Genomic DNA, 15700 nt, shown 5'->3' on the forward strand with positions numbered 1-15700 from the left:
GTACAAGAGATTATTTTTCAACATAAAATAAAAGCCTTGTAAGACACCATAAGACCTGAATACCATGTCCAGTAAAGTTGTCACAGGGTTTTCTTCCTCAAGACTAACACTATGCTCATTAGAGATGGTGTAACTATTTGGTTACTCTTCATGAAAATATTACTGAGTTGTCAGCACAGACTTTTCACAACTGTAGACTGTCAAGTGAGAAGCCAAATAGTAGGTAAAAATGGTGGCTTGTGCTGTCCCTTGGCAGAGCTGGCTCCAAGATAGTTAATACAATCTGGTGATCAAAAATAATCATGCCGAGTGACATCAGGCTCAGGCTGGCAGGTAAGGTACCACAGCAGAGGGTTGTCAAGTGATGCTTGCTGAAGGCCAAGTGCTGTGTGTTGGTGTGTGTGCTTCTGGCACACAGACTCCTAGATGGATCACAGGGGGAAACAACATATTTCCTGCAGCCTTAACCCTGTGCCAGCTGTCCAGAAAGAACTATTTAATGACTGAAGCTCCCATAAGAAGTTTGTTTCTCATTGTTAAAAATAAGTCTCTTTTGTTGAAGAAGGCAAATAATGTTCAGTTGTGTTGAAAGGCAATACACACCAAACGCAGAGGGACATTCTCTTACTTGCTATCGAGTAAGTTAAATATAAAAATGCAATAAAGATGTGTGGATATAGAGTCTTGAGGATATTGTATTTAAATGATCCTAATACCTGTATATATTCACTATAAAATACTTGGCTAGTATCTTTACTGAATTTCTTGCCAAGAGTCTTATGAACAGTTTTAGGGTACTGAAGCCTGAAGTTAAGGATGGCAGAGAACACATGAGTTGAAGATTCTGGCTCTCTCTAAGTAGAAAGTTGACAATGTGAAAAAACAAAAAAAAAAAAGTGATACCACTTATCACACATGACTTATATGTGCTCAGAAAACATTGCTCTGTATAGATCATCCCAAATTAAAACAGAGATAAAATTGGCACTCACATGCCTTTATGCTCAGAAATGATGATGGATGCTCTTACCGTGTGTAAGAGAGAATGATACAGGAAGTAGAGTACAACTGTTGGTATTAGTTAATGGAACCACATTTATTCAAGTGCAAGCATTTTATGAATAAAGGGCATCTGACAAGTCTCAGGGCTTGCAAGAAAGACCTTGGGATGTCTTAGTGTAGTATACACTGGGTAATCTATAATTAGAGTCCATGGCAACATAACAGCATGACATGCTGGAAAATGGATAGTATCTGCCACAGAGTTAGAAGAGGTGCCAGCATGGTTCACCAATTCTTAAAGTTACCTATGGAGGGGTTGGCAATAACCATTCTGGAGTGGCATCATTAGGAATGTGGATACACCCATCGGTGTTACAGCTATTTCCTTTTTATTAGCACTTATTTGTTGTACAAAACATTGAGCTCCCCAGATTTACTTTCATGTATATGATATAATTTTGCTATATTTACACACATTGCCCTCTCCTGGCTTTTTTTAAAACTTTCTATTGATTCTTGTGAGCTTCAGATCATGTACCTCATGTGCACGCTTGTCTTCTTGTCCCCTCATAGGTACGGTTTGCCCTGCAACCTCTGCCTCCTCACCAAAAGTAAAACACATGCACAAAGGACAACAAAGAAACAAAGCACAGAAAATATTTCTGTTGCATGTCACAGTGTATTCTACTGTGCATTCCTCTGTCCACACATTTTCACTTGCAAATATTCATTGCAATAAGTCATTGGTCTGGTTTTAGGTCTCTGTCTTTTGTGGCAAGATCAACACTGTATTTTCATTAGGACCCCTCCAAGTTATCCAGTTGTTGCTTGGTGTCAGGAAGATCCCACAGCTTTCATGAGATTTGAATTGGACCTCTTCTGAGACCTCCTAAAGGAGACTCATAGAGGTGCTGTTCTATGCAATATTACTTCAGCATGTTGGCGTCATCCAACTTCAATGGGGAGGCAACCCTGAGCAGATTCTAAGAGGAAATTATATACCTTGCATTCACTTGGGACAGAATTTAAACAATTGGGGCAGAACTTGAGCAACAGTAACTAGGCAGAGTACTGCTTACATTTGGTTGAGCTAAACAACTTTCAAACTGACTCAGTGTATGGTACAGAACTTTTTGAGGGAGTTGCTGGTAACTTTGTTTTAAAGTTTAGCTTGTAAACTAGCACCTTTACTTTTTTCTTTTCTTTTTGTTGTAGCCTATTTTAAAATTAGAACTAAACTAAGTCTTTGTGCCCTCTGACCTTAGAATGACCCCCAACTCTGGCTCTTTCATTTTGAAACAAGACTGGCTCTTTCATGTGTCCCAAATGTTCACAGATAATATATAGTTTGGGTTGAACAATTCAGATCCCTGAATCTAAACCTGGGGATTACCTGAACTAGTCAGCCCATCAACTGTCACTTACTCTCTCACACTGGTTAGTTCTCCAGCACTGCCTGACCACCCAGTGTCACCATCAGCAGGAGGCAGGGTCAGGTCTTTCACTCTCATGCCCTTGGGGACAATTAACCAACACCCAGGTGTCCAGATTTAATTCCACTGTGCTGTCCATTCATGACACAACGCCTATTTTCTCACAGGCTGCAGACTGTGAGGGACTTAGTCAGCTCTATTTTCATACCATTGGGGCTGCCTCAACCCTGCCTTTCCATCAGGACCCTACACTCTGTTGATCAGGTGAGACAAAGGGTTTTCCCTCCTGAGTGTCAGCCACCAGGGATGGGTCTTTAGCTCTCATGAGGCCAGCTTTCAGCTACTTCAGGTGCCGAGGAGGGAAAGGAAAGGAATTTCCCTTGTACCCACTCCATCTCATGCCAGACAAGTGGCATAAACAGCTCTCCCACCCTGTCATCCTCAGGAGGGCTTGCACATTTGTGCCCCTGCCACCAGGGTCAGCTGCGCCGCCCAGATAAGGTGCAGGGCCTGCTATTCAGAGTGCTGCAGCCATAGAGAGACATCGAAACATCACCTGCCTTCATGACCTGAAGACTAGTGTGCCCCACATCCACACCACTCAACAGCAGACAAATGATGGGTTCAGGCCTTCCATGCATTCATCCTTCCACCCTTGGGGCCAGCTCCCACCCTTGGGACCAGCTCCAATCCTTGGGGCCAGCTCACCAATGCTCTCTCCAGCAAGGCAGCTCTACTGTGCTGCCAAGGTGAGGTTCAGGGTTGGCTCTTCTAGTGATACAACTGATGATGGACACACTGAGCTCTCTTGTGTTCATGACCCTGTGGTCAGATTCCCTGAATATCAGAAGTGACAAAGAATATGAGGAAAGGGGGCATTACCTTTATGCATGTGCCGCCCTACAAAAGACAAATGACTGGGTCATCTCTTCCACACTCATGCCTTTTAGGCTAGCTTGATAGTTCCCTCTCCACAAGGACCATCTTTACTTTGCTGCCTGGTTGAGCTTTATGAGCCATTCTCCAAAGCACGGCCAATAGAGAGAGATGAAGTCAGTTCTCTAGAGTGTTGCATCCAGTAAAGGGTGGGGCCAGTTATTCATAGCTCCTGGACATCCACATGGTCCCCAGAGACTTTCCCATCAAAGACAGTCCCATGTTCTCTAGTATAACCCAATGACATTGACACTGACCCCTGCTTAGCCACAGACTAAGACATGACTCACAGTGGCAGATTAGGCTGGGATCTCACCATGATACCATGTGGCAGGAGCAGCTACTCACAACAAGCTACTCCTATCCACTGTCTAGTCTCAAGTTCTATCTTTCTTCATATTGCACAAGCTGTTCAACTTCTCTTCTCTCTAATCAGACCACACAGATTTTTACACTATGTTGGCTGTAAGAGAAGGCTGGCCATGCAGATGGCAGGGTCCTGGTTGACACGCTCCATCAGTACTTTGCCTATGGCCCTCCTTAAGGGCAGGTCTGTGGGTGGCATGTGGCCTACAGGTATCTATCTATATAACTCCTTCTGTGATGTGCTGCTGAATTTGATTTGAGTTTTATGAATCCTAGAAATAAGACCAATATAGCTACCAAGCCAGACATTAATCGAGAATGAATAAAGACTACTATCTGTTTTGCACATGATTAACTTAAGAACAATATCATTAATAAGTCATCTTTTTTCCTATTCCCTAGGGTTTCTTGATTATTCTTATTAGCAATTTTCCTAATCTCTACCCCCTAACCCCTGTCCCCATACACACATATTGTAGATCTCTTTCTAAGTATGGCTTATTTTCTTTAATAGATATATCTTTTGCTCCATCTATTTTCCTGAAAATGAAATACTTGTTTTCTTCTTTTTGGCTGAATACTAACTACTTCATTTTATAATTATATCACAACCTCATTATCCATTCATCTGGTAATAGACATTTCTTCCAACCCTATGGTTTGGTCATTGTGAATAGTCCTTGAATCAGCTTAGGTAAGTGATTACCTCTATTGTATAATGATGATGTATATTCCATTCAGTAGGTTCTATGGGGCATATGGCAATTCTATTTTTAGTTTTATAGAACATATCATACTGATCTACATAAGAGAATCAATCATTCCATGATTTCTGAGTGCGTATTTGACATGTATAACATATTCACATTATGCTTTCTTTTTTGGAGCAGGAGACACCCTATATCAGACTAGTTTCTGTTAAGTCACTGTGTTCAATACACCAAGTCAGTGGCAATTGTACTATCATTGCTGTGGAATAACATCTACCTCCATTATTAAAGTATCAATTTCTCACAGTTGTACACCCAGATCTGCAGTTATCTTGTATGTCTAGATTCTACCAGGTTTCTAGAAAATGCAAAGGGAGGGATTTACTTTCAGACTGATTGGAAGGAAGAAAAACCTGTACTTCTGTATTAAAAACATGCTTTGAACAATTTCCTTTTAAGAAGTAGCTCCTGACATACTAGTGACTCAGTGACCAAGTGAGCAGAACTGAATAATATCTGTTGGGTCACATCCAACAAGATATAAATTTAGGTTTGTAAACCTGCTAGCTATCATCTGGAAGGAAATGGCACACTTGAGATAAAGAAGAGTACAGTGAAGGTCTTATGTAAATTGGATGAGTTAAGTGTCTGATTTCCCCTGTCGCCTACTGTGTTTACACTAACCTGCTTCTTCAACTCACACATATGGCCTCTGTGCAACTTTGCCTTTAGTGTGCTACCTCAACAATTACAATCTCAAGCATGCCAAAGTAATGTTTGACATGATAAGCTGTAACAGGCCACATGGACTGTATAATGCTGAAAAGATGATGGTATGAGGAAATACTTCCATTGAGCAGGGCCTAGAAAAGAGCTTGTATAGCACATATTCTGTGTATTAAATGTAGACTGAGACCTGTTTCTATTCAGACTTCTGTGTAGTGTCAAGAATAACTCGGTTGAGCCAAAGATTTTACAGAAAGATACTGAAATACTACAGGGAAGTAGGCATAAAAAATATAAGCAATTCACAGGCATGAAGCAATATGCACACGTTCTTCTATCACATATTCTAGTGGATATGAACATATCCTGGCCCAATTTTTCTTCTAGAACAACCTCATCTTAATGATGATGATCTTCACTTGATGTTAGTGTTTCCAAAGCTAACACCCAGAATCATGTCAGAGAGTACCTTATTGGAGACTTCCTAAGTCTGACTAAACTTTTTTTACACCTGATTGTATTATCATATTGAGTGTTAACCCAAAATTTTTGGGCTGAATGAAGAGTCATTTAGAGATTTCACATGACTCAGTACTACAGGTTGACAATTCAGGGATTAAAAGCTATATTATTAAACAGATATTTCTAGGAGAAAATATTTTCTGAAAAGCTTTCTTGCATGATGGATCTTACAGTATTTCTCTTTCCTACTCTGAAACGTACACACAATAGAAAACATTCATCAGGTTGTGTTTACATACATCCATATCTAATAAATTAAGTCAATAAAAAGAGGCTATATTTTTAACAACTTTATTTTAAGAAAACAAAGATAAATGTACAAATTTTAAGCATTTTTGTATAAAAGTATGCGAATACATTTTTGTCAGTGCTTGGCTTTTTTGTCCAAAGGTTTGAGAGTGTGCATTAAGGTCTTACTAGTTACAATGAGCATAAAGTACATATAAAATAGGATATAACCTGTAATTAGTCAAAGTTTTCCTGGTGTGAACGGATTGAGCTTAATGTTTTTTTTTTCTTTTCTTTCTTTTTCTTTTCTTTTTCTTTTTTTTTTCTTGACCTCCATTCTGTGAGTTGTTTCTGGGGTATTCAGAGCTTTCTGGGGTTAGTATCCCATGATCAGTGACTGAATATTATGTTTGTTCTTTAGTGACTGGGTTATCTAATTCAGGATATTCTCTAGATGCATCCATTTTCTTAAGAATTTCCTTAAGTCATTATTTCTGATAGCTGAGTACTCCATTGTGTAAATGTATAACAATTTTTGTATCCATTCATCTACTGAAGGACATCTGGGTTTTTTCCAGCTTCTGCCTATTATAAATAGAGCTACTATGAACATTGTGGTGCATGTGTCTTTGTTGTATGTTGGCCTGTCTCTGTGGTACATGCCCAGAAGTGGAATAACTGGATCTTCAGGTAGTACTATGTCCAATTTTCTGAGAAATCACCAGACTGATTTCCAGAGTGGTTGTACCAGTTTACAACCCCACCAAGAGTGGAGAAGTATTCCTCTCTCTTCACAGCCTTGCCAGCATCTGCTGTCATCTGAGTTTTGGATCTTGGCCAATCTGACTGATATGTGTTGGAATCTCAGGGTTGTTTTGATTTGCATTTCCCTGATGGCTAAGGATGTTGAGCACTTCCTTAGATGCTTCTCAGCAATTCGATATTCCTCAATTAAGAGCTTTTTGTATAGCTCTGTACCCCATTTTTAATAGGGTGGTTTGATTCTCTAGTGTCTAGTTCTTTGAGTTCTAAAGAGATAGAAGCAGTCATAAAAAGCCTCTCAAACTAAAAAAGCCCAGGTCCAGAGGGGTTCAGTGCAGAATTTTATCAAACATTTATAGAAGACCTAACTCCAATATTCTCCAAACTATTCCACAAAATAGAATCAGATGGAACTCTGCCTAACTCATTTTTGAGGCTAAAATAACCCTCGTTTTTATAGCACACAAAGGAAAGAGAACTTCAGGCCAATATCACTTATAAACTCTGATGCAAAAATATTCAACAAAATTCTTGCAAACCGGATCCAAAAACACACCAAAATGATCATTCACCATGATCAAGTAGGCTTCATCCCTTGGATGCAGAGATGGTTTAATATAAGCAAATCCATCGATGTAATCCACCATATAAACAAACTCAAAGAACAAAATCACATGGTCATCTCACTAGATGCTGAGAAAGCATTTGACAAAATTCAACACCCCTTTATGTTAAAAGTCTTGGAAAAAACAGGAATACAAGGCCCATACCTAAACATAATAAAAGCAATATACAGCAAACCAACAGCCAACATCAAACTTAACTGTGGGAAACTTGAAGCAATCCCACTAAGATCAGGGACTCGACAAGGCTTCCCACTCCCCCCCTACTTATTCAACATAGTACTGGAAGTCCTGGCTGGAGCAATTAGACAGCTAAAGGAAATCAAAGGGAAATAAATTGGAAAGGAAGAAGTAAAAACATCACTGTTTGCAGATGACATGATAGCATACTTAAATGATCCCACAAATTCTGTCAGAAAACTCCTACAGCTGATAAACAAGTTCAGCAAATTGGTTGGATATAAAATTAACTCAAACAAATCAATAACCTTCCTATACTAAAAGGACAAACAAAATATCTAGAGTAGTGAAATCCATCCTCAACAACAAGAAAACATCTGTGGGAATCACCATCCCTGACCTCAAGGATGGTGGTTTATTATATTAAAAGGCAATCTTGGTTAAAAATGCTTGGTACTAGTACAGAAATAGGCACGTGGATCAATGGAATAGAATAGAAGATCCAGAAATGAACCCTCACATATATGGACACCTAATTTTTTACAAAGAAGCTGTAAACATTCAATGGAAAAATGACAGCCTATTCAACAAATGGTGTTAGTCCAACTGGCACTCAGCATGCAGAAGAATGAAAATAGATCCTTTCTTATCTTCTTGTAAAAGCTCAAGTGTAAGTGGATCAAAGATCTCCACATTAAACCAGATACACTGAAACTATTAGAGGAGAAAATAAACCTTACAACTCATAGGCACAGGAGAAAATTTCCTGGTCAGAACACCAATGGCTCGAGCTCTAAGGTCAAAGATTGACAAATGGGACTTAATTAGATTGTAAAATTTCTGTAAGGCTAAAGACACTGTCAAGTTAACAAAACAGCAGCTAACAGAGTGGGAAAAGACCTTTACCAACTCCACATCAGATAGAGGCCTAATATCCAAGGTATACAAAAAGGCACTATTTTGAACATGGATAAACATAAGAGTTGTTTTCTGGAAGGTACCTGGGAGAAAACTTGTATGGTAGAAAGGGAAGAACAACATGATGTAATTCTATTTCTACTAAAAGGCTGGCAAACTGTTTGGTCATGGTCGTGCACTGTAGGAAGCCGTTGGCGCCAATAGATGGCGCCAGCTTCCTGCCCATTATTCAGCCTACAAAAACCTTTCCCCTCGTGTTGCTTGGCAACCACATAAGTCACAGCCCAATCTCGGGGCAGGTGAATGAGCTACTGGAGGATACACCAATCAGGTAGCAACACAAGTCTCTTAGGCATATATAAGCAGTTCATTTCTCTCCCACGTGGGAGATAGTGGAGAGATTGCGGGAGACCCCACGTGGAGAGATGGCAGAGAGATCCCACGTGGAGAGAGACCCGATAAGAGAGATTGCGGAGAGATCCCACGTGGAAAGAGACTGGGCACAGAGATCGCGCGTGTGAGACTGCACGTGAGAGGTCGCCTATACAGTAGACCCCGGTAGGGAGTCCCCTGCTCAGAGAGAAGTTTCCTGCTCAAGAATTCCCCTGCTCAGAGTGCTGTACAATAAAGGTTGTCCGCAGAAGAATCCGTTTGTTGCATACCTGTTCCTATCGGCGGGAAGCGTGGGAGCGCAACAGTGCACATATTTATTCCTAGTACTCTTGAGGCAGAGGAAGGCAGATCTCTGAGTTGAAAATCAGCCTGATCTACATACAGAGTAATAAGTTTCAGAACATCCAGAAATACTAGAAACAAACAAACAAACAAACAAACTAATGGGCAACAAAATCAGTTTAAAATATATTATTGTGTGTAGTGGTACATACCTATAACCTATAGCACCTGAAAAGTGGAGAATCTTTTAAGTTCAAGGGCATCTGGGATAGATAACAAATCCATGTTTAGTTTCAGCTCTGGATAAAAGATACTATCTCAAAAATAATAAACAAATATTTAGAAGCTATCATCAAGTTACCTAATGTTGAACAAGAGTTTAAAAAGTATGGTTGCTGAAATGGTTGTGAACTGTAGTACAAAGAGTTTACCTTTTTTCTTAGGTAAAATGTGAGGAGACTTTACTTATCAATATAACCTAGTCACAGCCAGGATACCCTAATTAGGGTAAGCTGGAAGAAACTGAGAAGGAGGTTGGATCCATGGAAAGACCAACATTCTCAACTGACCAGGATCTTCAAGATCTCTCAATCACTGAGCCACCAACCAGGCAGTTTTATATGAGGCCCCTGATTCATATACAATAGAGCTGGTCTGGTCTTAGTAGGAAAAGATGCATGTAACCCTTGTGAGACTTGAGATCCCAGGATGTGGGGAGGAGTGGCAGGAGTGGAAATGGGAGGAAGAATAGGGGGAGGTGTGAACATCCTCTTGGAGAAAAGGAGGAGAAGAAATGGGATGAGGAACTGTGGGAGGCCAGACTGGGAGGGGTAACAACTGGACTTAAAAAAATTAAAGGTTAAAAATAAAATCTCCTAACAAATACAAATAAAACATTAGATTTAACAGAGGGCAATGTTAACCTCCTGTCACAAAAATAGAATCTTAAAAGGGGTTATGTATTAACATTCCTTTATTATAGTTTTTTTAATTTTCCTTCTGATCTATTACTACTGATTCGTTCATATCTACATACAATAGCCTGGTTCATCAAACATTCCAAGCACATCCCAAACTTACAATTTTCATAATTCTCTTTGCAGGACTTTTCTTCAGAGCTCCATATGGCTTTCTCCATTCATTCTTATATTTATGTATGAACACAAGTTCTTGAAGATGATGCTTCAGAAACTGAACAGCTGTCTAACCCTTCTCCCCTTCCACTGCTGTATTTCTACTAATCACCATGGAACATGCTATTTACAGATTCATCTAATGATGAAGATGAACTCCTCTATTTTAACTCCTTGAAACAGGGACTACCAGAAGAGAAAAGATTCTCCTTATCAAGTTCACACCATAATTAATCTTTTCAAATGGCAAGGCTTCGTATGCACGATCCTATCACACCGGAGACTGATGCCCATTTTACTCTCAAATCAGTACCACCGTCCTTAAGAAAAACACTGAAGTCAGACTCATGCTCTGGCAATTTGTTCTTCTTGTCTTTTCCCTGAGTGTGGCATGGATGCATTCTGAGCTTCCTTAATGATGGAGTTGAAATCCCCATGGTTACAGTTAGAGTCTAGTTTGCCTGGGTCTTTTCACTGCCTTGTTATAGAAATGGTCAAGAGGGCGCCCATTTAAACACTAATGACCCAAGCCCTATAGACCTGGTATGTATACTGTTGAACCATTTTTACTTATTTTTAAGACCATCTACTTATAATGAATTCACAGATGTTTTTCATTATTTTATAATGAGAACCAAGGATATGCCTATGCACAGAAAAGCTAAGTAACTGTGACAGTATTCTTCAAGCCCACTGAACTCCATCTGCTAATGGTAACAAGGGGTGCTATGCGAAAACATCTGATTGATTTTTAATAGCACCAATAGGGGAATAGAAGTAATACTTAAATAGAGTGGTGAAGCACCGGCAAAATTGGCACTGAAATTGGGCCAATAAACATCAACAGGCAAAAGGTAATAAAACTCTCCTGGACTGTAAAAAAACAAAACAAAACAAAACAAAACAACAACAACAAAAAAAACAAACAATCATACAAAGAATATAAGAATGCAAAGACAGCTCCTTGTTTGGGTGTGACAAAAGCTACATGTGTCATCGAAGAGATTACCTCTGTAATAGGTAAGAATCCTTGGCAGATTTCAGGTTTCTAAGAAACAAAAGATAGGGGTTAGGCAAAATCGAAAATGCACGTATGTGATAGGGAATTAGTATATGACACAGAACTCTTAACTGAGATGCACAAAGGACACATCGGTTTATTTTAATGTGCTTACATTCTCATTTCACAGTTAAAAATGTGGAGCTAAGAAATATAAAGGAATAGTAAATGGTTAATGATCATAAAGAAGAAGGCCTGAAGTCCGGAATAGTTGCATCTTTACCACAGAGAACATAACAAATAAAATAGAGATATTTCAGTCTGACTATAGTTATAAGATATTTTGAAACAAGGCACAATCATTCTCTCTTCTGCTGCCTTTGATAAAACTGGAAGTTGCTATGTAGGCTGCTGTAGAAGAGACATAATTTACTGACCATAGCAGTGAAACCTGATAAGATATGCCAATTGGTCCAGTAGTGGTATAGTTAGTTGTTCAGTCTCCAACAATCATTGTCTGGATTAGAGGCTTATTCTGTAGAGGGAACAAGAAGGATGAGACTATAAACTTGATCAAATATCTCTAATCTGTTTATATTTTGTTTGTTTTTCTTTGTCATAAGATGTAAGCATTGATGACTGCAAGCCTAGATGCAAGGATTGGGATATTAAACATAGTATAAGCACATAAACAATAAATTTTTTACTAATAAAAAAGCTAAGTATGGACAAACTTCCCGTTTGGCGCGAGCCGGAGTAGGCGACCGCGGAGACTAAGCCCGACCACAAACGTGTCAGAGCAGCGAACACGATCCGGAGGGGCCGCCCAGCGGTCTGGGCCCATGACGTTACTTACTAAATCTTCAAAGTCGTCCAAGCAGAAATCTGGCTCAGATATTCCGAACACGCTCCCTGAAATCTGGCCGAAGACAACTCCAGCTGCCCCAGTCAGAAAGGCCATCGTCTTGAAGAAGATCGTAGCTCATGCAGTAGAGGTCCCGGATGTCCACACACCACTTCGAAGGACTCCAAGGATCTCTTTTATCTTGGAAAAAGAAAACGACCCTCCGCTCAAGGAACCCACTAAAGAGGACCTCTTCAAGACTTGTAGTGTCCCTGGCACTGCCTCCAGCACCCCTGTGCTGTACACTCAGAAGGTTGAGTCTGGTTCTGGAGAAGAGGAGCTGGACACCAGAGATTTGGAAATGTCTCAGAAAGTCAGGCGGTCATATAGTCGGCTACAGACCCTCGGTCATACCTCAACCTCCACCCCTGATCGCCGATCCTTTGGCTTTGAAGAACCTGAAGACTTGCCTGGAATCTCACCTGTTGTGGGTTCAAAGTTAATTGAGACCCCAAAGGTTTCTTTGAAGCACTCGGTTCCAGATAGAACACTCCCTGGAATCTCTCCCCCAGTTGTGAAAGAGAAACGAAAGAAGAAGGTCCCTGCGATCCCGAAATCAGAGCTGGATAAGTGGGCTATGGCCATGAAGGCTGAATTTGAAGCTGCTGAGCAGTTTGATCTTCTGATTGAATGCGATGAACTGGGATGCCAATCATTGAGTAGGGTGAACTGGCTGGCTCTTCATGTACATACGGTGCCCTTTGAGTAGAACAGAATATATGGAGTCCTCTTTACTAGCCTTATTACCCAGAAAGGTGTTCCTGGCCTCTTACCATATTGTATCTAGTTACCCTGGACTTTCTACCTCTGCTGTGTTGGGGATGAGAAGCCGCTTTTGCTCTGAGGCCAGAACTATCAGAAACTGGTTTAGCCATGGGCTGTCTCTGCTGTTGCGACAAGCCACCAGCCAGTAAAGAGGGTTTGTGTTCTGCTTTGTTTCTGTAGAGTTGAGAGGACTTAGAGGCAGGGCGGGGGACAGTTAAATGCTTGAGGGAGGGTCTGGACATTGAGTCTGTGGAGTCTGGGATATGAAAGGAGGGGGAACCGTGAGTATTATGTAGCAACTGGTCTGTGTCTGCTGTTGACATTGGTGAATGGGGTACTGCTGCTTTCAGCAAAATGGGTACACTTGATAGTGTGGGCCTCAGATGCACCAACATAAGGTTTACAGTCTCTGCTTTGAGCTCTTTCCTCACCCACATCTGCTTCTTTAAACACAGCTGCATGGTCTCAGCTCAGGACATCTTGTCACATCTCTTAAGTGCTAAACAGCTGGAGCTCTGATGGCAGCTTCTGCTGTGAGCTTAACTATTGTTCTCACCTGAGACCATTCCCAGGGGGTTGTTGGGAACAAAAGTGGATATATCATGGTTTCCGCGTTTCCTTCCTGCCTACCACCTTCTCTCAATTATGGTAAAAGTTATGGTTTAAAGGCCATTGGACTTCCGACATTTGCAAGTTGATGGAAATGAGAACCCACGGGAGAGCCTGGTATACCAGGATGGTTTCAGTGGGACACTCCTGCAGGACTTGTCTTTACCTGTTCTGCTGAATTGCTTGCTATCTTCACTACAGACCTTTGAGGAACGAATGTGCAGCCAAAGGGAAAGGTGGCTTGATTTCAAATAAACTTTAGAAATCAAAAAAAAAAAAAAAAAAAAAAAAAAGCTAAGTATGATGATGAGAATAACTGAAGCCTTATTATGATGTTTTTAATATGCTTGGTCCAGGGAATAGCACTCTTAAGAAGCCTTGTTGGATGAAGTATGATATTGTATGCATGGGTTCTAAGGCTCTCTTCCTAATTCCTTGGAAGCCAGTCTTCTTTGCCTTTGGAACAAGATGTAAAACTCTCAGCTCCTCCTACACTATTAGACTCCTCCTGTCTGGATACTGCCATGCTCCCACCTTGATAATAATGGACTGAACTTCTGAACCTGTAAGTCCGCCTTAATTAAATATTGTCCTCATAAGAGTTGTCCTTGTCATGGTGTCTGTTCAGAGCAGTAAAACCCTAACTAACACAGAAGTTAGTACTAAGTATTGTTGTGATAGGCATGCTTTAGTTTGGAAGAATATGGATTTTGAGACTTTGAATTTGGAAAGAAACAGAATTCTTTAGTGGGGTTCAATGGTGTATCATAGTAGGAATTATAAAAGACAGAGCTGATGAGATTGATTTGAACTGTGTAGTCCTAGCCCAAGAAGTCTCAGTGGAGAAGGATTTCAGTATGTGGCATAGAGAATGTTTCTATTGTATTTTGGATGTAGATGCTTTTTTGCTATTGTTTGAAGAGTCAGCCTGAGGCTAAGTTAAAGAGATATAGATTAATTGCTTTGAAAAATGAAGCTTAAAAACAGCCTGGTATAAATAAATAAGATCACTCTTATGAAGAGCATTTTAATGAAAAGAAGCAACACACACACACACACACACACACACACACACACACACACACATATATATATATATAATCTCAAGTATTAAAGGTATACCAGGAAGAAGAATAAGCTGAATTCTCTATTCTAGAAGATAGTACATAAAGGGAGTAGGACTTTGGAGAAAGATCCCATCCTGCTAAATTTAGGTCCAGGCATGATGTTACCTACCTTTAATCACAGAAGACACAGCCATTTAGATCTCTAAGTTCAAGGTCAATATACAGAGCAAATTTTAGGACAGCTAAGTATAGGCAGTCATGGAGTTAGAAAACTGAAACTGGCAATAGAATGGGTGTAGGAAAAAGCATGTTCCAACACCAGCAAGAAGCAAAACTTGGCAGCTTGGGCCATGTGTCTGTGGCTTTAGGATCCAGAATAGAAGGGACTACTGGGATAACTGATGTTTCTTGTCTAGAGCTAAAAAAACTTAGTGGTGATTAAAGTATCATGGAGGTGAAATATGAGAAGTGTTTTCTGATAGCACAAAGAAACCACATTCTTGAGATAGGCAAAATTGTACCTTGTGCTACAGCTGAACTTGGTAATGTGTAAGAGTCACCCAGGTAGTACTTGTCTTGATGATATAAAGGGGTCACAGAGAATAGCTGTGGCTTGACACTTTGAAAGATCAGGGAAGGTCACTGATGAAAGTGCAGCCTTAGTTGCAGTTGATGACCTAGTGCTGTATGGTACACACAAAAAGAAGTTGAGGCTTGACACCATGAACATAGCCTATGAGAGGCTATTGGTGAAGCCTAGTTGCGGCAGAAAACCCCAGTGTATTAGAGATGTCAGGACCATGAGATCACTATCAAGAACAGCAAGAACCATTGAGTTGAATCAACCAAAGAATAGAGTGCTACAGAGGGCAGTGCTGAAATTGTGATCCAAGACCTTTAGAGGACACTAAAACAAGAAGTTGCAACACTAAAGCTGCCTTGGAGACCTGAAGAAATTTGAGAAGCCAGAGTTGTAAGATATCTGCTGAGGAAAGCTAGTACGAAGGAGTAGAGAAAGAAGTTTGTTGCAGTCAACAAAGATGAAAAAGGAGTTGGGGATCTGGAAACCTGTTTGATATCAGATATGGAGATGCAGTGTGGAGTTTGTCTAGATGGTTTCCTCTCTTGCTTTTGGGATGAC

At 40.3% G+C, this 15700-nt stretch overlaps 1 protein-coding gene across 1 annotated transcript; it reads left to right on the forward strand.

The window, feature by feature from the left end:
• Nucleotides 1-302: 302 nt before the first annotated feature.
• On the forward strand, nucleotides 303-12827 carry LOC308432613 (sororin-like; the record flags this gene model as incomplete). The annotated part of the gene is made up of 2 exons (XM_080932388.1): nucleotides 303-333; nucleotides 11938-12827. 2 exons carry the CDS (start codon nucleotides 303-305, stop codon nucleotides 12825-12827), a joined length of 921 nt encoding a protein of 306 aa, XP_080788514.1.
• Nucleotides 12828-15700: the final 2873 nt, after the last annotated feature.

Source organism: Micromys minutus (genome assembly GCF_963924665.1).
Source record: "Micromys minutus genome assembly, chromosome: 18".
Classification (NCBI taxonomy): domain Eukaryota; kingdom Metazoa; phylum Chordata; class Mammalia; order Rodentia; family Muridae; genus Micromys; species Micromys minutus.